The following is a 22,614-nucleotide window of genomic DNA, read 5'->3' as shown; positions in this document are numbered from 1 at the left end:
TAGAACATTTCTGATCAAAATCAAATTATAACCATACTTCAGCTCATTCAGAGTGAAGATCGATCCTAACATGTGCACAGTCTTTTCATTGGAACATCTCCTGTTTGTCTACAGTATCATTAAGTAACATGTCTGACTGGGCACTAGAGAAATGTCCCCCTTACCATGGGGTGTTGGACAGCCTGGTCATCCTTGTACCAGATTATTACACAGAAGGGTGATTAAACACATGCTGGTGTTTTAGTGTTGAGAGCTTTTCAGTTGCTAAACTGGGGAAAGGTTTTATTTTACCTTTTGAGTTACTCTATCTGATTAGAGCTTACTGCTTTTGTTTTAATATGTTGATTTTTTTCATTTATTTTTTCCTCCTCATCATTTTCATCGGTAAAGATTACTTTAATCTGGAAGTGGGAAGGGATGTGGATGAAGGTTGGTATGATGTTTTGCTGACCTTTGACCTTGTAGAAACAAAGGCCCAAAGCTGTTTTTCTGTTTCTGCTTTGGACTTTGTTTTTGAGACAAGTAACCATTCCCTGTGTGTAAAATGAGGAGGAACAGGACTGGTAGGGTGAAAACACTAGCAGAGACTCTGCACAGCTGTTTTTGACAACCTTTTACCAGTTGATTATGTTTTCATGTCCAATTGTACTGGATAAGAAACATGCTTCATGTCAGGGTTATTTCCATGGGTAAACTTAATGACTGATTCCATGCATTGGAAGAAAACAGTGATGGGGTTTGCCATTCCACGTTCATGCTTTGCGCCTCATCTTCTGCACTTTGGTGTTCTTTTCTTGACTATTTTAATCCTGTAGGGCCTTTAATGCTACTATGCAGATACGAGGATGGGATTTCCGCGGAGTAGCTCAGTCTGTTTTATGCATGTGCAAGCGTGTGTGTGTGCGTATGTGTTCGTGTTCATTTACATGTGCATGCTGGCTCACTGGGATTCCCACTGGGCACTTCACTGGTTTTTAAATGTTTTTGTCTCTGTTGTACAGGTATAAAATTGCTGCATTAACTTGCTCTTACCAAGTGTGTGTGGTACCTTATGTATCTAACTGTAATGGGAAATGATGCTGGGACTCCATCTCATTGCTGCTGTTTGACCACTTTCCATCCTCCTTTTTAATTTCTATTTCATGCACATCCATTGATATTTTTTCCTCAGTGATGCAGATGGTTTTGATAGTGCCCTTGAAATACAGTATGTGCAGTAATGTCCTTGAAGATGCAATACCTTGGTTCCACGATGCCAAATTTCAAGTCAAGCACTATCTCTGAGATTAATATGCTGGCCCTGTTGTCTTGGGCTTTCAAGCATCCTTCCTGCTCTAGCATCATTTGGGTTTTATTTTGAGGGAGGGCTGGGAAGAAGCTGGTAGTTGGATTCTTTTGATGCTGATGGTGGGGAGTGTAGATATTGTAGTACACTACTAATTGTGTATTTTGTGTCCCAGTATTTGGGTTAAATACTATAATGGAGATTATTACTGAAGCTGGCCCAGTAAGCAATGAAGGTGGGTTCCCTACAGCATGAGCTGTGCATGATACAACAATTTCCAGCATTCCCTATGCCTGACTTTGGGCTACCTTTCTCACTGGGTAACCAGTACCACATGATCTATACTAGTCACCCCCAATGCATTATGCTTTCACATATAGTGACTAATTTGAAGATGGTTCTTGTTGTGGAACTGCATGCAGAGCAGCCAAACTTTTCCTGCCTTTCACCTCCTGCTCCCATTACCATCTTCTCTTTTTCTCTCTGCATTACTCCCATTACTGTTTTCTGCCGATGTGTGATGCGAGAATATGATATACGCTGCTGCTTTTTTGGAGTTTCCATTTTGTTTGAAGTCTGTTACCTGTAATTCGAATAGGTGTGTTAGCCAACCTTAGCATTGCTTGTTACTGTCCTGGGATCAGGTTGTTTTCCTCCCAGCCCTTCCTCTCATCCTGTTTCCTCTCCTCTTTAGGAAACAGACGAGCCCTTGTGGATCAAAAGTCTTCAGTCATTAAGCACAGCCCAACAGTGAAGAGAGAATCCCCATCACCTCAGGGACGAACTAGCAATTCCAGGTAATAGTTTGCATTGTTTTTTGAGTATAACTTGTTGTTAGACTGGTCTTCCTCTTGGCCAATGTTTCTTCAGAAGTCTCGCTACTGAAAACTAAATAGTACGTTTCTGTGGCACTAAGCTTGCGCTTACTGTCTGAAAAGATTTGTATGGATGGTCTTACAGTTAATAGTGCACATACATTTTGGAGCACAGAAAAACATGTATCCTCTTCCGCTCTGAGATCCAAAATTTCGAGGTCCCTACTTTAACTCAGTATTTATTCTTTGTAATTGAGTCTGTTCTGAATGAGGTAGTCTAGCCCGTGGAATTTTAGTGCAGCATGCAGGGGATCAGCCGAGTCACATGAAGCAGTTTGATTCCGTGAATTCATGTGAAATGCTTTTCTCAGCCTTGGGAAGGGACTCAGAATGGTGCAAGTAAACATTACATGACTGGTGTCTGCGCTTTGTCCTCCCTTTCTTATGTAGCAGTCATGGGTAGAGTGACGTTTACTTTGAGCTGGGTGTGGAAGCAAAGCAAGAACGGTAACTGCATCTCAGACTGGGGAATGCAACAGGTTGCACAGGAGTTCCCTCCTCCTTACCATTCCCTCCCCTGTGGCAAAACAAGCTGAAGCAGTACGTGTGCCAAGGCTGGTGCAGTGGTGCTATTAGTAGTGCTGCTTTTCCCCCGTCAAGGAAAGCATGAGGTGGCGGTGAGAGAAGGTTGTGGCATAGAGGATTCCTATGGATTCTGAGGATTGCTGTGAAGGTGAGGAGTGGGGTGGTAGCTAGAGGGACTAGAGGAACATCTGATTATGGCTTATTATAGGAAATAGCAGACAAAATAAAATATTTGATATTACACCTACAGAACAGAGCTTGAGCTATGTGCAGTTATGTTAGAAGCAGGCTTAGCTAAATATGAATTTCTTTTCTTGTAAACTTAGCCTTGATAGGAAATGTGTTTCTGTGTGTGTCCTAGCCCTATCTCTCTTCCCGTGCAAGGCAAGATAAGGAGAGGGCTAACTTTGGCCTGCTTTCTCTTAAATCCATCAGTGAGAACCAGCAGTTTCTGAAGGAGGTGGTACACAATGTTCTCGATGGGCAAGGTGTTGGCTGGCTGAACATGAAGAGAGTCCGACGTCTGCTGGAGAGTGAGCAGCTCCGTGTCTTTGTACTAAGCAAGCTGAATCGCACGATCCAGTCAGAGGAAGATGCCCGACAGGATGTCATACAGGATGTGGTCAGTGCTGAACTCATCAGGGTCCTCACGTCTAGTGTCTGCTGAGGCTCAATTTGTAGAAAGTTTTTGATAAATTGTCTCCTAAAAGCTGATGTTAGAGCAGTTTTGGAATTGATGTTCTTGAATTACTTTCTCACTTCTGAAATAGTGATGCTAATGGGATTTTCACTGCAGGAGATCAGCCGCAAGGTTTATAAAGGCATGCTGGACTTGCTGAAGTGCACCGTGTTGAGCCTGGAGCAGTCATATGCAAATGCTGGCCTGGGAGGCATGGCCAGCGTTTTTGGCCTGCTAGAGATAGCACATACTCACTATTACAACAAAGGTAAGAAAAGTGTTTATGAGAATATAGTGTTTATGAGCCAAACAAGATCCTTTTTGTGAAGGTAGCTGTCTTGTGGCTTCTGATATTTCCGGGGTTTTACAGCACTTATAGGTGAGAAGTGTACTGTTGTTACTGAAACTTTACATTTTCTTGCACACATGTAACCAGGCCAAAACAAAATAATGGCCATACTGATATGTGATTGAAAATGGAAACTGTGCAGCAAGATACAAAACCTGGGACTTCTACAGATGAAGTGGAAATTCTGAGATGTTGGGCATTCAGCTAACACTGTCCCAATCACAGTCTTGGAAAGTTATTGCAGACAACCTGAATAGGGAGGGAGATATTTCTAATGTGAAACCATAGGAGGAGACTTACATCTCACCAACCACCTTGCATCACACAGATTCTTATATCACTAAATACTCTTGGAGAGGGATGTCTGAAAATACCTCTTTATTTTTCAGCTTTTTCTTAAAATCTGATTCTTAATGCCAAATCAGAAAATACATGTGTAAGGAAAAAGAGCAAAAGATGACAAAAAGCTACCTCCCTGCTTAATATCTGCCTCAGCTGTAATCTCAAATGATGAAAAGCTATTTATTTCATTGTAGCAGAGGAGTAACTTCTACTAAACACGTTATAGCTGGTGTTCTGGGTGGCTTGCATCAGAGATTTTATGAGTTGGCTGAGATGCCCTGTGGGTTACAGGTGTTCATTTCCAGTTATTTTTAGAATGCTGAGGGAGGTAAGGAAGGTTGTGCTGGTGTCACAGTCCTGAATGTGGGGAATAGGCTGATCTTGGAAATTATAAGCATTTTAGCCTGACACTGATCCTAAGCAAAATTGTAGAGTGGCTGCTGTAAAACTCAGTGGTTTTAGAGTGAAGTCTTGCTAATGTAATGCCAGATACCGTAATTTGATGGTAAGTGGAGTTTACCTGGTAAATTAATTGTGGTCACAATAAACAAAATCTGATAAAAACTTTTAAAGCCTCAATACATCTTTGAAGGACTTCTCTCATTATTGCATGACATTTTGATTTATAACCAAATTTTAGCCTTTTAATATGTTTTACCTGTTTTCAATGAGTTGATCTAGATATTTCAACTCTAGATATTCTAGAAACTAAAAGAGATTAGTGCTTATCTTAAAGTTATTTAACATATAGTAGTGATCTAGTAGTCCTAAAATTGTTCAGTTTGTGTATGATGCATACTGTTTGAATAGGATATGATACAGGTATAGATTATTTGACTAGAGGAAGCTGAATCTTAATAAAGCATAATTTATTGTGATTAATTTATTTTAATACGGCCAAACTAAGGACTTGTGTTTAAGAACAAGAACAGCAGGACTGGGAACTAGTCCTTAGGAAGCAGTGTCTCTGAAAATGGCAGCTATGTGTGAACATCCCACTGTTCGCTGTGTCTGTAGAAACTGGAGAGGGGCGCGCTGTATTATCCTGGGAATATAGATTCGGGATGCAGCTATTGTGTTGTCTCTGGATATGTCACTAACAAGACCCACATCAGAGGTACTGCTTCCAGTTCTGATCATCACATCTTGAAAAATTGAGGAGATTTCTGAAAAGACCCACAAGGAAATGGGAAAACACTTTTGCTCAGAAAGATGGAGGTGTCAGTCTGTTGAATGTTAGGTGTTGTTCATTTTCAATTATCTAAATGGAAAGATGTTGCTGATAGCAGAACCTTTAATGTACTGGACAAAGCTATCGCACGTTCTAGTGGTATGACAAATTTAGGTTATGAAATTTTGACTGTTAGCCTCATCAGCTATTGGAACAGTTTGTGAAGGATTGCAGGAGGCTCTTTATGGAAAACCTAATTCTGTTCTGAAAGTTTTGCTGTAATTCAAACTGAAGTTTGATACAGAGAACTAATGCAAACTGCCCGTGGGGACATATGATTATAGGAAATCTTGAAGAATAATGGAAGAACTATAACTGATAGTTTTTTGGGTTTTTTTCCTAACAAGTTTCATATGGTGTTACCCATCAAAGATGATTGTATTTGTCATCTTTTCATGGCAAGAGGAGTTTGCTTATATTCTAGAAGTGATGTTCTTGTTAGTTCAGGCAGAGTTGTATAATTTTACAAGCTCAGCAGAAGAGATATTACAGTTACTGTGTCAAAGAAGATTCCTAGGTTTCAAATATACAGGAAGGAGATAATCTGAGTATCCCCAAAACAGCACTCTGGCTTTCTCCTCTACTGTTTCCACCAGTGTGTCAGACTATCTGCAAGCCATGGTGACCTGTGGGAACAAATGTGAGACTGAGCTGTTTCAGTGCCAGGCTTAATGATTTAGGTGAGACCATCTGTCTCATCTTTCTTTTCCTGCTCTCATTTCCTTTTTCCTTATTTTTTTTTCCAACACTTTTTTTTTTTTTTTTTTTTTTTTTATCTTTAAAGAACCAGAAAAGAGAAAACGAAGCCCAACGGATGGATCTATCACTCCGGTTGGCAAGGATCCTGCATCATCCCCAAGACTGGAGCCAAAACCTGCGATGCAGCTGCCGGTACCTCAGCTAATGCCAAAGGCACCAAGCCCTGCAGACAAAGGGCCAAGGGAGTTTGACACAAGGAGTCTAAAGGAAGAAAATTTTATTGCTTCCATTGGTGTGTATTGAGAGGCATGTGAGGTGCAGGAGGGACTTCTCTTTTGGCATTAGGTTCTATCTGCATTCTCTCCATTTTAACACACTACATTGCTGCTGTAACATGCTTCATTTACACCTTGGATCACAAGGAACAATCATATGTGTTTTGACTCTATGCTTGGATAAACTATTCAGGGCAGTTTTCTCCCAGAAGCTTTCTAATCTTAATTGTTTCTGAATTTCATTACACTTTAGACAACTTTATTTTTTGCTCTGTGATTGATGTTTTCAAGGAACAGGAAATGGCAAAAGGGAAACAGGGCCAGCAGGACTTTGGAAAGGGCCACTGTGGAAGGGACTACATGAAACAGGTTTTCTAGTCATTGCTGACTACCTGTAGATTATCTGGATTGCATCCTGATAGAAGTGGGACCCAGGATATTTTAATAACAAAAACTGCCAAAAAGATTTTAGTTGTAGTGTTACAGTTTCAGTGAGCAGGACTGATGGATCTTCCTTCTATGCAATAGCAAATAGAATGCGTGTCCTTCTAAACAGCATCTGCTAGGCTGGTCACTGGAAATTTTCCCAGTCTAATTTCTGAGCTGATATGGCTTTTCCCTATGTCTGGGAAAAAGTTAGAGGTAGGCTTTAAACTGTTTTACCTAGAAAGGACTTTACAGATTATTTTTTTTGGTGAAAAAAAAATATTTTTGTTGAATCCAACCTGCTGTGGATTGTAAACAAGAGACAAGTACCATCAGCATATGAGAGAAATTCTCTGTCAACTCCAAAGATATGTCATGTTAAATTTTAGCAGTTGCTTCTTATAGCCTGTTTAAAACAACTTTTTAATGGAATCACTGAATGGAAGATTAATCTTCTGAAAGCAACGTGCTACTATGAGGCTGTACCTGCAGTATGTGGCATACAACAAGGAAATGTGTGTATTGGGCATTTACATGTCAGGAGAGCAGACATTCATTCTTATACCCACGTAAGAGCTGCAGGCTGAGTGGTGTTGAGCCCTTCTGAAGTGGTTCTGAGCCCCTCTGACTTGATTTGCTTTCTTGTTTCAAGAGGTAAACTATGGAGGCAGTTGCTCAGAAACTATCCTTCCACTCTATTTGAAAATCTATCAGCGAGCTAAAAGAGATTCAGATTTACAGCATTTCAGTTTAGTAGTTTGGTGTGCTCTGGGTGTTTATTTTTTGTAGAAAAGAGTAAAAGGAAAGTATGCTTCTGACACAACTAAGAATAAAGCAGACATTAGGCCAGCATTCTTTTAAAGAACGAAGAGAGATCTTTTGATTGGATTGTTGAGAGGGCTCCTTTCCCTCAGATGAAATTAAAGCCTCATAGAAATGGAAATCATAGAGATTAGACAGTCCATGTTTGTGAAGCATTGTAAGAATTGCTTTTCAAAAGAAGTCCTGCTTAATATGTTAACTGCTGTTGCCAGCATATTAGCCTTAAACAATTCACAGTCTTCAAGGGCAGGCAACAGATAAATGCTTATTGGTGATTCTGATGCTCTAACGATTTCCACTTGTCTTCTGTGGAACTAAGTTACAAGTAGGATATGGTTTCACCAAAACTGATCAAATTTTAAAAGACTTCAATGTTTTTTCTGAAGTTTTTTTTTTGGTAACTTGTTTTGCCTGTCACCAAGAACCATGAACTAGTATGCGAGTCAGGCTTTAAGAAATCAGGCTCTAAAAACAATGTAGAGTCCATGTTTAGCTGACTCTTGAGATCTAGAAGTAAAGGGAATTTCTTTTGTGTTGCAGCAAGATAATTTAAAGCTTCTTGGCTGTTATACTTCCTTTATGTTCTTTTATAGAAGCTTAAGTCTAAGACAGTACTTTGGATAGACAGTTCCAGAGTTAGTCACGGCCAGGCTAAAATTCCTTCAGTGGTGAAATGCAGACTTTCTCATTAAAACTAACTTCTTTAGGGAAGAAACATTTGGTAAAGATTTACATGTTGCTGAAATAACAAAGTATTTGTAAGTAATTCCATTTAAACGTGAGAAAAAATGGTTTTACGTGAAAATGATCCAACACCGGAACAGGTTGCCTGGAAAGGTGGTGAATTCTCCATCTGTGGAGACAGTGAACACCTGACTGGATGTGGTCCTGTGACAACCTGCTTTAGTTGACCCTGTTTTGAGCAGGGAGGTTTGACTAGATGATCTCCAGAGGTCCCTTTGAACCTCAACAGTTCCTTGATTCTGTGAAGTTTGGAAGGTCCTTACTGCCTCAGGTTGCAATATGGATGTAAAACTCTCAGTGAATCTGTTGATATCGTATGGACAGAATACAAGTTGGACTGCTACCCTTTTGACATAGTTACAAGGGGTGATACTAGAATGAAAAACAAGTCATCAGCATGATGGAGTAAAATCACGTGTGGTACTGTTTGCAATAGCTATACATAAAGTGTATCTTAGTGTGGTGGTTAAACTGCATCTCTGAGATCTAGAGCTAGGAGCTTCAAGGAGTTTTCCAAAGGTCAGGATGGATGTGTTCCTGTTTGACCTCTTTTTCTTGTTTACTTTTCAGAAACTTTATGGTTTCTTGTATACCTCTGAAGTATGTAGCATGCTCCTTGTAACAGGGAAGGCTGTTGGTATTCAAACTTCTTATTTCTGAGTTGAAGTATGATAGATTTTTATCAGTTCAGGGTTGATCTTCACTGTGCTTTAATACCTAATTGCTTAGCTAGGAAATTAATTGTGAAGACGATGCTTCTGGTAATTGATGATCTCTTAAGAAACAAAGTATTTGTTTACTTCTGGGGTCTTTCAGGGTCCATGATCATCACCTGTAGTGTTGGCCTTTTTGTTAGGACACTAGTGGCTTTAAAGTTGATAGTTAATTGTTTCCCCCTTTACATTAGTGGTTAGTTTGGTTTTATTGCATGCTTGCAGTAACTGTTAATGAAAATGTTAGTACTTACTGAAGTTTTCATTACTGCTTTTGACATAATTGTTTAATGTTGGCAGATCACTTTATTTTGACAGTTTTTTGAAACAGAAAAGATTGTGCTACCTGCTTTGTCTGCATCAGATCCTTTCTGGACCTGCTATCGTGTTTAGTTCAGGCTCATGTAACAGTCATAGGCATAGTATTTTATGCTCCTTGAGTTTATTTGAAGGTTTTCCTTTTCTTCTTTGGCAGAGTAGTTGAGAGTAAAATCTAGGCCATTTTAATGCGCTAGGATATACTCTATCCTGAATTAACAGGCAAGTCAGGTAAAAGTAATTTAATGGCAGGTATTGTAGCTTGCAGCCTGGTGGTTTTTAAAGTAAAGCCGTATAGACTGAGCACTTAAGAGGCCAGATGTTTTCAAAGCCCTTTAACAAACAAAATCCATCTTAGAGGTTGTTATCTGTGTTAGTGTGTGCTCAGCTAGATAAGCCTATGGGATGCTGTTTGGATCCATAAGCAATTTTATCCTATCCATCTGTGTATTCATGAAAGTTGAAGGAACATCCATCAATCATGAAGCAGATAAAGAAGTCAGTTGGTTAGCAGCTGTCTTTCTAGCTTTTTATCCCTTGCTACATTTGCCTTGCTCCTGATACGTTTAATGATAATACTTTGGAACCTTCCTCCACAGTCATAACACTATAATTTTAAAATGTTTTTTTCAGTAGACATTTTGCTAAATAGAACTTTTTCAGAGCCTGTCTTGCCCTAATTTCTGCCATTTGCAGTGTGGGATGGGTTTCTGACACACTTCAAGTGGCCTTTTAGTTGCTCAGAATGTTTCCTTGAAGAGCAGTACAAGAATATTGTAGTCCTTTTTCCTTCCCTTTACACTTTTCTAAGAGTATGTTCCTGTGTAGCATTCCCAGCTTTAATTGTGCTAGTGCCAGAGGACAGTGCCCAGCATTCAGAGTCAGTTCAGCGTGTCAGCTTGTAATGTTTCCTTTGCCCAACAAGCCAGCACCTGGAATGATCTGATGTTTCTGAGCAGAAAAGATGACCACACTTCAGAGGTTTCAGGAATGCAAGTGATAGAAGAGTGCAAGTGCCTCATCACTATTTTGTCTCAGGGCTGTGCTTCAAACCAAACGAATGCATGCAGACTTCAGACTTTTCTCCTTTTCTCTGCATTGTATTGTCTTAGGAATTCCTTGACTTTGATTGGAGTGCTGTGACCTAATTTGAATTTTGGAAGCTGGCATTAAGCATGACTGATAGCTTGCTCATTTTTCTTCTTCTTCCCTATTTTCCATTCTTTATACCCTGTTAGAACAAGTGGATGCGGAGAAGTTCAGCTTTTTGCATGTAGGACTGGTTGATAGGCAGAGCCAAGCATTTATTGAGAATGCTGTCAGGTCAAAAATAACTTGTGCTTGTAAACTTTGCAATAATTGTTAAGATATATATTGGTTAAATACTGTGTTAACCTACAGTTTTAATTTTCTTGGAATTGCTGCTGCTGGTTTTGTGCCTTTTCCTTTCAATGATATAAACTAGAGATGTTAAAATGTTTCTGTTAATTAGAGCTTCTGTGATGACTACATTTTGGAGGAATAAATATCTGACAGTCTTAAAGGCTCAGGAAAGGTGATTAACTGTGTTATACGTGTTCATAATAGCTGTTTTTCCTTAGTTGGGTCACTGTTTGAAGTCATCTCTAACATTTGAATTCTGTAAATGAGAGATGATGCAGTGCTGGATTCCTAACATGGATTTCTTGTAAAATGGTGTTAACCCTTCACTCAATAGTTGTCATAAATTTCTGCCTTTTTTTTTTTTTTTTTTTGAGATGAAGGGGTGGGTTTTTTTGTTTCAAAATTTTTCCCCATTTTCACCTGTCTGACCAGCCGCTGACTCTTTCTCTTTCTCTCCTGCTTTCAATGCATCTTGGGTAGAATTGTGGAACAAGCACCAGGAAGTGAAAAAGCAAAAATCTTTGGAAAAAACGAGTAAGGAAATTAAAAAACGTAGAAACTGACTCCTCCAGCCTCCCCATAACTGCCAACTCCCCAGGTGCAGGGTGAGCTTGCATCTATGGCACACAGTTTTTTATACCCACAAGAACAAAGGTCTGTCAAGAAAGCTACGTTAGAGGAGACCAAACAGATCAGTTTGCCCTGGGGAAATTCTGTTCAAATGTCTCTTCTTTTTTTTTTTTTTTCCTGTCTTTTTTTCCTCCACTGAATGTTGCCTTCTTCAAAAGGGGAAGCAGATATTCTGCATCCTCACTGTATCAGATATATATGGAAGGATTTCAAGATACTCCATCTCCTTTCTTAAAAGTTAAAAGACCAGTTTTGCTTAACAAGTCTTTGACATGAATAGCTTGATTGGTTGATTGAATGTTACTGGAAAGAAGAATTCTCTATTCTTTGAAGCCACAGGATGGCAAATTTTGTTACCTGTCATCAACCATGAACAGTTTATGACCACAGTCAGGCTGCAACAAGAAATACTTTTGAGGGGGAGAGAGAAGGTATATGTGAAGAATTGTATTTAGTGATGGCTGTTAGAGATTAGCCTCATAAGAAGGAATCAACCTAATTTTGTTTTTTATATCCCATGTTGAAGGAGGAGTGAAGTGGTCTGAGGCTGTTTGCAAAGCCTAAATAGTAGTCTAAATCTACACAAATCTTAAAATTTATTGAAATACGATGTTGAATATAATATTGAATACGTATTATCTGCAGGTATAGTACAAGGTTTTGTTCTTTTGGTTATCACTGTTGTAAATAAGGTCATATGACATAAGGACAATAGCTAGTTTGTAATAACCGTGATATGGTAGGTGTTTCCTAACCATAAGTGTAGTTTCTACTTTGTAGAGCTGATGCCCCTTATACAGACTGAAAGTCGGGGAGGACTAATAGCAGAGATGAATGGGTGAACATTCCTGACATTCTGACTAGGCCTGGATTTGCCACATTAATTTTAGGCTGTTGAGTTAAATACTTCAGTTAAGTGCAAGTGAGCATCTGGAGTTAGTTCAGAGAGAATGGGGCAAATGGGGCACCTCCGCAGTACAGCTTCCTACATTTAAGATCTGAATTGCTTTCTGCTGAGGTAGGAGTGTGTGTGAGACAGACTCATAGCACATGCACACACCTACTCTCCCAAACCAGGCCTTTCACGTAGGTGCCTGCGTTGGGAGGGATAAATTGAGGTTTCTGTGGTTTTTGTATATTAGACATAGAACTCCATAAAGAAGGGAAAGGGAGGTTTGTAAGTGTCTGTAAATTGATACCGACAACAATGTGATTGTGGTTATTGTGCTCCTTGAACTGAGGTACCAGTATTGCCCACAGCTGTCAGATACTGAACTGCTTCAATCAGTTTCACTTGTTTTAAAAGTCAAATTGCCAGAAATATATCTGCATTATGTGTTGGGACAGGGAACTCTTAAATTGTTTAAAACAAAATAGCTGAAATTTAGCATTCTTGCTGTAACAATGAGTTACAACCTTTTCACTGCATCGTTATTCAGAACTAGAAATGGTGGCCATTTGAACGAGTGGAAATAGACCTCCAGAAGTGAGCAATGTGGAAAATAAGATTCCAAATTCTTAGGATATTTTTAGTTATTTTTCTTTTTTGTAAATTTTGTTTATGCTGTGTTAGAATCTTTGATGATTTGATTTACAATAACTAAGGCATATGGATTTAGAGGCAGAATACTATAACAAATGAAGAACACTTCCTGTAAAACACTTCACGTGGAGAATTGGTGGTTGAGTAGTGAGCTATGGTCTGCACAGCTTATGGCTTTGCTATTCATGAGTTTACATACCATCTCAAACTCACTCCCACAAATCTTTGTATATTATCCTTCTCTCTCTCTCTCCTCCCTTCCCTTTTTCCTTCCTTTTCACTGTCTTACCCTCTCTAATATTACATATAGTACAAACATGTTCATAATTTCCAGGTGGTTGTGGTCAGCAGTTATAAGAGATAGTGGCATTGTTTACTTAGAGATACTGGATATAGTCATGGGTATATAATACAAATATTCCAGCTGCTGATCATGTCTTCCTGTTACTGAATAGTTGGCAGATATGGATATGGCAGAAGTGTTGCACTCAGTCTCTTCCCTGTTCTGAGAGTAGTGACATTCTATGTAGTTTATAACACATTCTTTTCTTGCCTCGTAATTTACCTCGTTCAGTGCTTATCCAAGTTTCTTTTCAGGCTCTACCTCCCTATCATTCTCTTTTCCTTCTACCATCCCGTCAGAGGATAATAGATGATATGATTCTAGAACTGCATGGGAAATTGAACATAAAGTTCTTTATCCTTTCCCCCCCCCCCCCCCCCCCCCCCCCCCCCTTTTTTGTTTTCGGATTGGCGGATTAATGAATGCATGACTTAAAGCTTGCTGATTCCTCCCTCACTACTGACCTATGTGATTGCCAACTCTGGAGAGCCATTTGTTAATGTAATTGGGGAATGTTGTAAAGTACAGCATCATACAGGCTGCTTCCTTGAAATTCTTACTGGTGTAACACCAATTGTTGCTGTTCATGTTCTTGTGTTGCCTGATTTTTGCCTAGATAGCTGCTGCGGGCAACTGAACAAACTCAGTCCAAGACTTTGATCAAATTAGCTGTTAAAAAAGGATTCTGACTTTAAGTAAATAGGTATCCTTTATTTTACCAGGAATAAAGGAAGTGGCTTCCTAGAGTTGAATGGCAACTGCTCTGCATGTGTTAGTGTAACTGGAAGCTACTTGATCTTTGTCTGTCCTCTTTTCTCTCTTGAATGGCTAACAAAGGTACTGTTTAGTGATAGTCACTCCTGGACTATGCCTTCGGAGTATTTGAGTTTCAAACTAATGTTTGAAGAATGGCAGATGTGTCCTGCTGGCCTTGTTGTTTACAGTACCAAGGAATAAAAAACAATCAAAGGAATGAGAAAGCAAATTTGTTTTCTTGGTACTGTTCCTGCTTTCAGTCTGTCATCTGCTTTCTGCCATTCTTTTTTTTCTTGGTACAGTAATGATTTACTTTTTCCTTTGTTCAGGGCCAGAAGCTGTGAAACACTTTGATTTGGGAGAAACGGATGAAAAAAAATCCCAAATCAGTGCAGACAGTGGCCTCAGTTTGGCCTCAGGTTCTCAGGTCAGTGGCTCCTATGCTTGCTTTATTTGTGTGGTAAGAGAGAGGATTCTTCTATTCACTTCTTAACTGTGGCAAGAATTCTGGGGTTTGAGCATTCTTGAAAGGCTAGTTCAGTAAAATTTCTTCCCTCCTTCCTGCATGGGACTAATCTTTGCAAACTTCTCAATTGTATGACCCTATAATCTTTTTGACATGCAGGCAGCAGTTTCTGTTTGGCTGGCTAAATAAACCAGGGAAGTGTAAGACAAGTGATTCAAGACTCCAAAGGAACGGGAAGTGATGTTCTCTCCTTAAAATAAAAACTAATGTGACCTTTCTTCTTGTCCTTTATATGTTTTGATTGCAGAAGAGTGATTTCGACTCTGTTCCCAGTGGAGGACCAGCAGTTATGGTTCGAAGTACAAGCCAGGATTCTGAAGTTAGCACAGTGGTAGGATATGCCCAGAGTGAGATCTTGATGTGATTCACTGCTTGATAAAGTGGGGGAGGGCATTTTGTGCCTACATTTTGTGTGGTATGGCCACATACTGTCACACATGCATAATGTATGTCTGAGTTCTCTCTCCAGAGCCTCTGAGTGGGTGGCAAGCATGTGTGTGTGACAGAACATACATACATAGTGCTTTATAGGCAGATTGCAGCCTTCATATATGGTGCTTGTTGCTGTTATGTATTCCTCCATATTGGTGTGTTTATGGAACTGGTGAATTGCAGTAATTTTATAAATAAGCCTTAGCTGTGTATAAAACATCTATAAAGAAGACAAGTTTAAAAATGTAACCCGAGAGCCAAAAAGGCAGATCATTTGATGTATTAAAAACAAAAACAAACTTTCTGATATATTGCCATAAAGCACTTGAATCGTATCAAAATATGTCTGCTTGCTTTCAGAGCAAATATAGGGCCTAGGGGGAAAAGGCAGCAGGAATGAATTCAGTAAAAAAATAATGAGCCTTCTCCCCAGCACATGTTATCTGATATGGTATATTCCAGGGGTAGAACCCAATGAACTTTCCTTTTTGTTGTTGTTGATTTTTCTTCTCTCTAAACTGCTGTATAGCTGTGAATATCTGGCTTTCCATGATTTTTACCCAGCCTGTAAGAAGAATAATACTCTGTCTTTTGCTAATGGACCCAGAAATTGTATTCTGTGGGATTCTGCCCCAGATAGGAGTCTAGAGGAGCAGGTTGATATTCAAGTATGTCCTCCTCCAAGCTCCAGAAAGGTCCATCCTGACAAGTAGGAAGCCAAGCGAAGGCAGCAGGAAGGCTGCATGGATGATCAAAGAGCTCCTAACTGAACTCCGGCATAAAAAGGAAGTATACAAGAGGTGGAAGCAGGAGCAGGTGACCTAGGAGGTCACATTTGCTGTCTCATCTTGCAGGGATAGGGTTAGGAAAGCCGATATGACCTGGACCTGGAGTTGAATCTGGCAAGGAATATGAATGGAAACAGAAAGGATTCTACAAGTACATAAGCAGCAAGAGAAAGGACTAGGAAGAATGTGGCCCTGCTGCTGAATGGGGCAGGGGAACTGGTGACAGGTAGAAAAGGCTGAGGTACTTGGGGCATTCTTTGCCTCACTCTTTACCAGTCAGACTGACCTCCAGGAATCCCAGGCTCCCGAGACCAGACGAAAAGTCTGGAATGAGAAGCATGTTTGGTGGAGGATGACCAGGCTAGGGAGCACTTCAACAAACTGGATATATGTAAATCTGTGTTTCCTGAGGGGTTGCAGCCACAAGTGCTGAGGGAGCTGGCTGATGCCATTGCGAGGCTGCTCTTCATTGTCTCTGAACAGTCATGGTGGTTAGGAGAGGTTCCTGAAGACTTGAAGGCAGCAAATACCACTCTTATTTTCAAGAAGGGCAACAAGAAAGATCTGGGGAGCTGCATGCTGGCCAGCCTCACCTCAGTCCTTGGGAAAGGTGATGGACAAAGTCTTCCTGGAAAACATATCCAAATGCATGAAAGACAAGAAGGTGAATGGGACTAGTCATCCTGGGTTTACAAAGGGTCAGGCCTGCTAAACCAACCTGATAGCCTTCTACAATGAGATGACTAGTTTGGTGGATGAGGAGAGAGCAGCAGATGTTTACCTCAACATCTGTGAAGCTTTTGACAGTCTCCTGCAACATAGACAGTCCTGTAACATAACAGACACACTGACAAAGTATGGGTTAGATAAGTGAACACTGAAGTGGACTGAAAATTGGCTGAATGACTGGACCTAGAGAGTTGTGATCAGTGGCACAAAGTCCAGCTGGAGACAAGTGGTGTACCCCCAGGGTCCGTACTGGGGCCAGTACGGTTGAACATCTTCACTGATGACTTGGGTGCTGGTACAAAGCAAGTTTGCAGATGATATAAAACTGGGAGGAGTGGCCGACACAGGAGATGGTTGTGCCACCATTCAGAGGGGCCTCAACAGGCTGGAGAACTGGTGAGAGAGAAATCTATGAAGTTCAACAAGGGGAAGATGCCAAGGCCTACATCTGGGGAGGAATAACCCCAGGCACCAGTACACACTGGGGGCTGACGGGATGGAAAGCTGTTTTGCTGAGAAGGACCTTGGGATCCTGGTGGACAACAAGCTGAGTGTGAGCCAGCAATGCACCCTCATAGCAGAAAAGGCCAGCAGTATTCTGGGCTGTATTAGGAAGAGCATTGTCAGGATATCGAGGGAGGTGATCCCTCCACTTTACTCACCATTGGTCAGGCTGTATCTGAAGCATTATGTCCAGTTCTAGGCTCCCCAGTACAAGAAAGATAAGGACTTGCTGGAGTGAGTCCAGCTCAGGGCCACAAAGACGATTGAGAGACTGGAAGATCTTTCATGAGAGGAGAGGCTGAGAGAGGTAGGACTCTTCAGCCTGGAGAAGAAAAGGCTCAAGGGGGATCTTATCAATGGGTATAAATACCTGATGGAAGGGAATGAAGGCAAGGGAGCCATACTCTTCTCAGTAGTACCCGCTGGCAGGACGAGAGGCAGTCAACTCAAAATTTAAAGCACAGGAAATTCCATCTTAATGCAAGAAAACACTTTTCTAGTTTGAGATCAGTCAAACACTGGAGTAGTTTGCCCAGAGAAGTTGTAGATTCTGTGGAGATTTGTAAAAACTTGACTGAACATGGTACTCAGCAATGTACTCTAGCTAACGCTGCTTGAGCAGGGGCGCTCATCTATAGATGATCTTAACAGATCCCTTTCAACCTAAACAGTTCTGTGATTTTTCTGAAGGGCTTTTTGTCTCTCTTCATCTTTTTCTGCAGAGTAGGATTAGAGGAAAAGACTGAAGGGGAAAAGGCAAATGTGGCCTTCAGATGTACGGCTTTTTATTTTGTGCCTTAAGAAGAAACATTTACAACTTTTCTCTCCACAGTGTCTTTGTCTATTGAATGTAACGGCTTTATTTGTCTCCACAGGTTAGTAACAGTTCCGGAGAGACATTAGGAGCAGACAGTGACTTGAGTAGCAATGCTGGCGATGGCCCGAGTGTGGAAAATGGTGGCAATTTGACAGGATCCAGAGGCACTGTGTCAGACAGTGAAATTGAGACAAACTCTGCTACTAGCTCTATCTTTGTAAGGGCATTGCAGACTTCCCTTTTTTTATTTATTTGGGTTTTTTTTAATCATTAAATCTTGTACAGTAGCAGTTTCAATGTGTGTGCATGTGTGATAGAGTATCTCTGATTCTAAGGGTTAATCAGCAGTAACTTACAATATTAAAATATTAAAAATGTAGTTTTGTATGGATCCACGTGCCTTCCTTCATTTCCTGTACAAGATATTGTTCTTTGAGAATAGTAGATTCACATTTCATACCGTGTTACAGGCTCTAGCAATATTTAATTTCCCCTTGTTCAATATTTCTCTCAATTAAATGGACATTTCATTGCCCTTCAGAGGCAAAACAGCTTAGGCATTGTTCTACCTAAGAGGAACAGATTCCCAGTTGGTTAGGAGCAGCTGTTTGATGCAGGAGAAGGATGACCCATCGCAGGTTTAGCAGCCTTTCTGTTTCTTTAAAACATTACTTTATTTCTATCTGAAGTATAATCCTAACTTTTAAATATATTTTCCTAGTTGGAAGATCTGTATGCAGTAAAATTCAGATTATCTGAGAGCGCTTCTTTGTTAATTTTGTTTTTTAAAGTCCTTGATTATTGGGTATAACCTCTAACATAAATCTGACCAAGAAAATAATGATATACTCAATTTGGCTAAATCAAGCTGTTAGCCAAATATGAAAACAGCTTGCAATGCCTTAAGATTGATCTCACTGTGTTCATTATTTTATAATCCTGATAAGACTGTAAAAGCCTTTACAGGGCTTCAAATTTTAATCAACAAGCAAAATCGTTGTTTTTCATTGCAGATTTCTTCTAAAAGCTTGAAAGTGATGTGACCATGTTGGCTTACTTAGCAAGCAAGAGGGTGTCTTCTCAGTTACTGAAGAGTTAGACTTTTTTTGTAAACACTTTGTTTTCTGCATTTTTCTACTTGATTAATGAAACTAAGTAGAACCTTTGCCACAGATTTAGAACAAAGATGATGGGTGTACATGATGCATGATGAACATCAAGTATTTCATCATAGTTTGCCTGGTTGTAGAGAAATAGATGGACCAGCTTTATTGTCACAATTCCTGCTGGCTGATAGTCCCAGCACACACTTTTTCAGACCAGATGATATGTAATCGTTTGCTTAATGTCAGACCTTTATGAATGAATGGTAAATGAAAGAAAAACCTGTAATGTTTGAATGTGAGAGAAAGCTCAGGTAATCTTATTCCGCTTGTGAATCTTCATTTTCTGTGTAGTCCTTAGAAGACTGGGTATTTGTTCTGTTTCTCACAGTATGTACAATGAGAGTGATTTTTAGCTATTTCCTAAACACTGGGAAAGATATACTATTAGAATTTGGGCAAACTTACTGCATAAGCATGAAATATGGGGGACAACAGAAGGTCTTTAACTTCCCTTAGTCTCAGATTTACTTTTTTTTTTTTTTCTTTGGTCTCAGTTTTCCTTCAGGGAAGCATTTTGCTTCCTCTGTTTTGATTTATCCCTCTCTTTGGTTTTTCTTTGTCTGACTCTGGACTTTTCAGGTCTTTGAACAGAGTAGTTTATTTGTTTTGGGAACATCTGTGGGAGAAGCATCTATGAAGTATAGCTTGCAAACTGCATCTGTTAAGCACAACGGTGGACTGCAAGAAGCAGCCCTGCAGGGCACAGAGTTAAATTGTCTGACACATCTTGTATTATTTTCAGGCAAAGTCTCACAACCTGAAGCAGAGTGTGAAGGACAGTAAAGGCAGCACTCCAGGGAGGGGTCCAGAGGATGGGAACCAACGTGTCTATCTCTATGAAGGACTCTTGGGTAATCTATTTTTTTTGTGGGGATAGGATCTTTCTGACTGAAGTTCAGGTGGGGTCATGTCTGGGGCAGACTGGAATTTTTACATTTCCAGAGGCTGTTTTTAAAGCCACTTAACTGTTGTCCATAGTGGTAGAATAGGACAGCCATCAAGCCATTCAGAGAAAGCCAAAGATTTGCTGGGGAAATTGAGTAAGAGGAGATGGGTGTGAGTGGTGTAGTTAGTATAAAATGTAGTTTGTCCAATTCTTTTGCCATTCTTGAATATGAATTCCTTAAACTATTGACAAAAAGGGGAGAAGGAACTTACTTAGCTAAGCATGCATTATGGCTAAAATATATCACTGATCTTGAAAAAAGATCCTTCAGCTTAAGTCATTGAACAGGGGGCTACTAAACTCAGAATACCAATGGCCTTCAAGTGTTTTCTTGAATTAGGAGTATGTTGGCTTTTTTGAAACGTATTTCGTCTGGACTTGCTGTTAATCAAGAGCTCTCTCTTCCTGTGTTTTTCATCCTTTCCATTTATCGTTCCTACCTGCTTGGAATGGTGCAGGTAGGGATAAAGGATCTGTCTGGGACCAGTTAGAGGATGCTGCAATGGAAACCTTCTCTATGAGTAATAATCTATTCTTTCCACTTTTCTCTGTGTTTGCCATGATCTGTGTTTGTGTGAGATCTTCCTGTCTCTTTCAGGCAGTGTTAACAGTATATGGAACAGTATATGCCTCCTTAAAGAATAGAGATGAGAGGTACTTTTGTGTAAGAGTTTGTAAAGATTATGCCATGAATTAGAATGAGAGATATCTCTTGTGTTCTCTTTTACACTTTTCTTCAGTTGTGATACTGCTTGTGGTTTAAAAGTAACTTTTTTTAAAAAAATACGGATTAATTGTGTGTTGGCTTATGGTATTTTCAAGGAGTGGGAAGGAACAGGAATTAAAGTAGTTGGCTGGACTAAACAGAATAGATGCTCAATTTTTGTATACATTGCATAGGCAAAGAGCGTTCAACTTTGTGGGACCAGATGCAGTTCTGGGAAGATGCTTTTTTGGATGCTGTGATGTTAGAGAGAGAAGGAATGGGGATGGACCAGGGACCTCAGGAGATGATTGACAGGTAAAGTTCTTTCAGTAGACATCTTTCCTCCTCATTGTTTTATCTGGGGGTGAAATAGTAAAAAAAATTCATTTTACTTCTGCTGAACATGCTGTTGTCACTTTGTAAACCTTGGTACTATACCTGACTGTTCCAAAGTGAGCCTTTTGTCTCTGTGCTGGCCAGTAGTATCTCTTGATACTGAAATACTATCTGCAGTTGTGACATATACCGTTTTTAACTCTTGTGGAAAGTTGATATTTCCAGAGAAATGGGTAATGTAAACATAATCACAGTATGAATAGATGGAATAGACTAGATCAGTAGTAAAGCAAAAGATTTGTGTGGCAAGTTGACTATATTTTTGAATAAAGGAAGATATCAATGTGTTGACGTAAAGCAAAAGAATTAAATGTCTTCAGAAACTGCATTTTGAGCCTTCTCAACAGGTGTTTTAGCTTTACAATTTGGTGTTAAAAGAAACAAACAAAAAAACCAGGAGGGAGCCACTTTCTAGAAATACCTGCCTGGCTGCTTGAAGCTAGACTACTTCTAAGATGTCAGAATTCACTACCTGCTCACTTTTTTTTTTTAGCCCCTCAGCTCCGCTAATACCCAATTATTCTCTGCTCTGCCACCTGCAGCTGTACCACCCACACCCTTGCTATCATGTAATGTGGGATCTGGTAACCAAAATAAGTAGTAGTTTGTGGGGTGCTAGTTTGAAAGCTGTTTCTTTTTCCACAAACTACCTGCCTTGCTAGAAAAAGAGTGCCTGTGCACTTCCTTCATCAGTTTACTTCTGCCTTGCAGCCACATTTAAGCTCTCAAGGCGAGTAGCTCTTGTACTGAGCTATGTGTTCCTCTTCTGGCAGTTGTCATTGTCATGGAGCTGTGGCTGCAGAAAAGAGGAAATGGCTAAGCCCAGCAGACCGCTGAGAACCTTCCCACCAAGCATGTTATTTACTTTAACTAGTTACTAATGGAAATGTTTAGTTAGTGATCACAGTGTTTTACTGGAAAATGCCCGTTTGGCTTAGTGTTTTCAGAGGTTTTATTTGCCACATACTTTACAAACAAACTGTTCTGTGCCAGTGCTTTGGTGTGTTGGATGAAGAATGTCTGTCAGTCTGCTTCATATCTGGCTCTTCTTGCAGGTATCTTTCCCTGGGAGAACATGATCGAAAGCGTTTGGAGGATGATGAGGACCGCTTGTTGGCTACACTGCTGCATAATATGATTTCTTATATGCTGATGATAAAGGTGACTTCTTTTTTCTTTTTAACAGATTGCTGCTCAGATTTAAGCCGTGTAATTTGTTGGTGTTGTCTTGAAACTATACATTTCTGTTCATAGATCCCAGAACAGTGAAGTATAAAAGAATGTTATAAAACATCTCCTGATCTTAATGAAAATATTGCTTTGGTACCTGGAGATTTTTTGAGATATGTTGTCAGAGTTTATGCAGTTCTATGCCGTGGGTATGATATAAATTGCCATTTGAAATAGAAATTTACTATTTCTGCTAGTAACTTTAGAGGACATTAGTAGAGAGCATCTTCTAATCTGATCTCCTCACAGCTGCAAATTCCGAACATGGGCAGATTGTGAATATGTGTATCGATAACTTAACATAAAATTTTCAGTTACTAGTAAGCAACCCTGTTTTCTCATTCACTGGCTGTCTAAATGCACCTTAATGCTGCAGGCGGCTATGAGCAGTATCTTTTAGTCTAAATAATTTCTTAGGTAGTCCAAATACTCCCTC

General features: G+C 39.9%; 1 protein-coding gene across 13 annotated transcripts in view; it reads left to right on the top strand.

The window, feature by feature from the left end:
* The window catches only part of MADD (MAP kinase activating death domain), a 76,586-nt gene that overhangs the window by 32,693 nt on the left and 21,279 nt on the right, over positions 1 to 22,614 (top strand). For 5 of the 13 annotated variants that reach the window (XR_012633847.1, XM_074909446.1, XM_074909450.1 and 2 more), the window contains 13 exons: positions 391 to 429; positions 1,980 to 2,082; positions 3,121 to 3,307; positions 3,482 to 3,632; positions 6,071 to 6,277; positions 11,147 to 11,200; positions 14,268 to 14,365; positions 14,712 to 14,795; positions 17,793 to 17,951; positions 19,643 to 19,751; positions 20,305 to 20,367; positions 20,747 to 20,867; positions 22,004 to 22,109. Coding sequence is in view for 12 of the 13 variants with exons in the window: in XM_074909446.1 (XP_074765547.1) it covers positions 391 to 429; positions 1,980 to 2,082; positions 3,121 to 3,307; positions 3,482 to 3,632; positions 6,071 to 6,277; positions 11,147 to 11,200; positions 14,268 to 14,365; positions 14,712 to 14,795; positions 17,793 to 17,951; positions 19,643 to 19,751; positions 20,305 to 20,367; positions 20,747 to 20,867; positions 22,004 to 22,109 (1,481 nt within the window). In the remaining variant the exon portion in view is untranslated. Of the gene's footprint in view, positions 1 to 390; positions 430 to 1,460; positions 1,521 to 1,979; positions 2,083 to 3,120; positions 3,308 to 3,481; positions 3,633 to 6,070; positions 6,278 to 11,146; positions 11,201 to 14,267; positions 14,366 to 14,711; positions 14,796 to 17,792; positions 17,952 to 19,642; positions 19,752 to 20,304; positions 20,368 to 20,746; positions 20,868 to 22,003; positions 22,110 to 22,614 lie in introns of all 13 variants that reach the window. The other 8 variants (XM_074909449.1, XM_074909444.1, XM_074909448.1 and 5 more) reach the window with 7 other exon arrangements.

This window comes from Athene noctua, chromosome 6 (genome assembly GCF_965140245.1).
Source record: "Athene noctua chromosome 6, bAthNoc1.hap1.1, whole genome shotgun sequence".
Lineage (NCBI taxonomy): Eukaryota > Metazoa > Chordata > Aves > Strigiformes > Strigidae > Athene > Athene noctua.
The sequence above is the reverse complement of the archived record's forward strand: the minus strand, read 5'-3'. Positions and strand labels throughout refer to the sequence as shown.